Raw genomic sequence first — 4518 nt, 5'->3', positions numbered from 1 at the left:
TTATAGTGTCAACTCTTTTATACATTTACATGTACATTTTTATATGTTCTCCACGTTTTGCGCGGGATCATAATCTAGTAGTATATATATAGTATGTATTATCCCAAAAATAAATAAAAAATAAATTAAATAAATATCTTATGGGTACATGGTATCCGGGTCCTAAGTCGAAAACGGATATCTACGTGCAATGACTACAAAACAAACACGTTCTCACTCATTTCACTTTTTTATTTTCACGATTTTAATTTAATTTCCCCTGTGATCGATCACATATTCTTCAACTATTGGCGTATCCTGTACAGATTGAGATGATTACAATTGCATAGATTAATATGGGCTCCGATTTGATTTCAATACGTTGAAGAAACATGTATCAATGGAGGAAATTCGAGTTCTTTGAAGAGAAATACGCCGGAAAATGTTTGGTCCCGGATGAAGTCGCTGGAAAAATCGAGTGTTGCTCCAGCGGAAGGGGGAAAATCGCGGTGGGATGTGAAGATGGGACTGTTAGTTTACTAGATCGAGGTTTTAAGTTCAGCTATGGATTCCAAGCTCACACTTCCTCTGTTTTATTCATTCAACAACTCAAGGTTTTTTCATCGCTCTCTGTCTATAATTCCTGATTACCCATTTCCCCATTGTTGATCATTTTAGCAATCTAGAACACATGTGTGCAGAATTACGGTTCTAGGTTTTCCTATACAGAATGACATGAAATTAGGTTTTGTAAATCTAGTTACCTTTGTTGATAGGAATGAATTCAAGATCAAGAAACAAGATAAGAAATTGTAATATCTAGAAGAATTTTACAGCTATGATTATACAGTTTCCTCTGATCTTCTTATCTAATGGTTAATCATGCACTTTCAAAGATGTTTTTCTTGCTTCATCTATTCCTGAATAGCTAACACTATCAAGGAAGAAAATACACAGCTTTGTTATCTAAGTATCAACACTACAAAGTTTTAATCTTTTTCCATTTTTGTTCTGAATTGACCAGCAACGCAACTTCCTACTAACTGTTGGAGAAGATGAACAAATATCTCCACAATTATCATCTGTATGCCTCAAGGTTTTTGACCTAGATAAAACTCAGCCAGAGGGTACAAGCACACCAATTCCTGATTGTATCCAAATACTACGAATATTCACTAATCAATTCCCAGAAGCAAAGGTTGAAATTTTATACTTTCACTTTCTTGTAAACATTATGGGTAAATGTAACTGGAGTTCTTTCTGTTGTTCTTCAGATAACATCATTTCTAGTTCTAGAAGAAGCCCCACCAATATTGCTGATAGCTATTGGACTAGACAATGGTTGCATTTATTGCATCCAAGGTGACATTGCTCGTGAACGTATCAAACGATTCATGCTTCAAGTTGAGAAAAGTCAAGATAAATCCCAATGTGGTATTACTGGAATGGGTTTTCGTGTTGATGGGAAAGCTTTTCATTTGTTTGCAGTTACTCCAACTTCTGTAAGCTTGTTTAACTTGCAGACTCAGCCAGCTGCTCGACAAAACCTAGATCACATTGGGAGCAATGTCAATAGTGTCGCCATGAATGATCGCCTGGTATCACCCTTTCTGCTTTATTGCCAGTATCTGCTTTCTGCTTTATTGCTAGTATCTGAATATTGTTATTGTTTATCGTTTTAAGCATAAAAGTGTATTGCAATTTGGTGTTAATTATTAGGAGCTTATCATTGGTCGACCTGAGGCAGTATATTTCTATGAAGTTGATGGTAGAGGTCCATGTTGGGCTTTTGAAGGAGAAAAGAAGTTCCTTGGGTGGTTTCGTGGATACCTTTTATGTGTAATTGCAGACCAAAGAAGTGGCTCAAACACCTTCAACATCTATGACCTTAAAAACCGATTAATTGCACACAGTATAGTAACCAAAGAAGTCTCTCATATGCTTTGTGAATGGGGAAGCATCCTCCTTATCATGAACGATAAATCGGCTTTATGTATTGGAGAAAAAGACATGGAAAGCAAACTCGACATGCTTTTCAAAAAAAACCTTTACACAGTCGCCATTAATCTTGTTCAAAGTCAACAAGCTGATGCAGCTGCAACTGCTGAAGTTTTAAGAAAATATGGTGATCATTTATACATGAAGCAAGATTTTGATGAAGCCATGAGTCAATACATTCATACAATTGGTCATCTAGAACCTTCTTATGTCATCCAGAAGTTCCTAGATGCACAAAGAATCTACAACCTCACGAATTACCTCGAGAAGCTACACGAAAAGGGTCTCGCGTCGAAAGACCATACTACCCTTCTCTTAAACTGTTACACCAAATTGAAAGATGTTGACAAGTTGAATGTTTTCATCAAAAGTGAAGATGGTGAGATTAAATTTGATGTGGAAACCGCGATTAGGGTTTGTAGAGCTGCGAATTATCATGAACATGCAATGTTTGTTGCTAAAAAAAGTGGAAGACATGAATGGTATTTAAAGATTTTGCTTGAGGATTTGGGAAGATATGATGAGGCTTTGCAGTATATTTCTAGCCTTGACCAAAGTCAAAGTGGGGTCACTGTTAAAGAATATGGGAAGATTCTTATCGAGCATAAACCAATGGAAACAATCGAAATCCTCATGGGACTTTGCACTGAAGGGGCATCAAATGGGACTTCATATTCCTATATGTTACCTTCACCCGTTGACTTTCTCAACATTTTTGTTCATTATCCAAGATCTTTAATGAATTTTCTTGAAAAGTATATAACAAAAGTCAAAGATTCACCCGCACAAGTCGAAATTCACAACACTTTATTGGAATTATACTTGTCAAGTGACTTAAACTTCCCATCAATGTCGCTAGAAAATGGCACAACAACTACTTCAAATGGAAATGGGAAATTAGTCGACGAATTACCTACAAAAAACATGGAAAATGATAATGAAGAAAGGCTTCAAAAAGGGCTTTTGTTGTTGAAAACCGCATGGCCTTTGGATCAAGAACAACCGTTGTACGATGTTGATTTGGCAATCATCTTATGCGAAATGAATTCTTTTAAAGAAGGGCTTTTGTATCTTTATGAAAAGTTGAAACTTTATAAAGAGGTGATTGCTTGTTACATGAGGTCACATGATCATGAAGGCTTGATTGGTTGTTGTAAGAGGTTAGGGGATTCAGGGAAAGGTGGTGATCCGACTTTATGGGCTGATTTATTGAAGTATTTTGGTGAATTAGGGGAAGAATGTTCAAAAGAAGTAAGAGAAGTTTTGAATTATATTGAAAGAGATGAGATTTTGCCTCCTATTATGGTTTTACAAACACTTTCTTCAAATCCATGTCTTACTCTTTCTGTTATTCGGGATTATATTGCTAGAAAATTGGAACATGAGTCAAAGCTTATCGAAGAGGATCGTCGCATGATCGATAAATACCAGGTTTGTTTTTTAAAAAATTTTATAAAGATTTTGATATTTTAATAGTTGAAATTCATTTCCATCTTTGAAATCTACTCTACAGGAAGAAACATTGACAATGAGAAAAGAAATCCAGGATTTAAGAACAAATGCAAGAATCTTTCAGCTAAGCAAATGTAGTGCATGTACTTTCACACTCGATCTGCCAGCTGTCCACTTCATGTGTATGCATTCTTTTCATCAACGTTGTCTTGGAGACAATGAAAAAGAATGTCCCGAATGTGCCCCTGAGTACAGATCTGTTGTTGAAATGAAAAGAAACTTGGAACAAAATTCCAAGAATCAAGATCAGTTTTTCAAGCAAGTTAAGAATTCGAAAGATGGATTTTCAGTAATTGCTGAGTATTTTGGAAAAGGGATTATTAGCAAAACTAGTAAAAAGGTATCAGGAGGAGGATCTTTCAATTCAAACGGTAATTCCACCCGTGGTTTCTGAGCAATCTTTTGTTTTGGAAACCGGAATGAGTGATTCCGGAGATGATACACTGATTTGTTTTCACTTTTGTGTTTGTAAACATTTGAAAGGTTTTGGTGTTTTAATTATGAACTTGTATTAACTCTTATGTATGTTTGTGACATTCATTTGTTATTTTGATTTGCCACATCAGCATTAGTTGGATGATATGTACTCAAAAAGATGTTAAATGTAGACATGGGGTGAAGGATGTTACATTATTTTTATAGAATGATCCACCAAATACATTATTTTCAAAAGTCATGCCGTTTTTGATCATGATTGGCCATTTATTTATATAGAACGGATGAAACTTGACAACATATTATTATTTAGATAAATAGACAAATTTAGTATTGCTATATAATTATTTTCTAAAATATAGTTAAAATAGTTTCAAAAACAACTCAAATTACCATTGAAATCGTAGATGTTGCTTAATGAGCTGTGATTTCATCATGGGCTGAACTTATGAGCCGATCACATTTGACTTTTAGAAAAAAAAAAAAAAAGTTATCATTGTTTTTACAAAAAGACAATTTAAAAGATTATGTGTAACTATACAGCTCTTTTTTTTTGTTATTTCATGAAAAAGAATATAGAAGCTTAGGCTGGAT

General features: G+C 34.7%; 1 protein-coding gene across 1 annotated transcript; it reads left to right on the top strand.

Annotated features, from left to right (window-relative positions):
* Positions 1-216: 216 nt before the first annotated feature.
* LOC145014766 (vacuolar protein-sorting-associated protein 11 homolog) lies at positions 217-4049 on the top strand. The gene is made up of 5 exons (XM_078973210.1): positions 217-593; positions 1004-1177; positions 1254-1577; positions 1699-3408; positions 3491-4049. Exons 1-5 carry the CDS (start codon positions 372-374, stop codon positions 3881-3883), a joined length of 2823 nt encoding a protein of 940 aa, XP_078829336.1. The 5' UTR covers positions 217-371; the 3' UTR covers positions 3884-4049.
* Positions 4050-4518: the final 469 nt, after the last annotated feature.

Source organism: Lactuca saligna, chromosome 9, assembly GCF_052625555.1.
Source record: "Lactuca saligna cultivar CGN05327 chromosome 9, ASM5262555v1, whole genome shotgun sequence".
NCBI lineage: Eukaryota > Viridiplantae > Streptophyta > Magnoliopsida > Asterales > Asteraceae > Lactuca > Lactuca saligna.
This window is presented reverse-complemented; position numbering and strand designations above follow the sequence as displayed.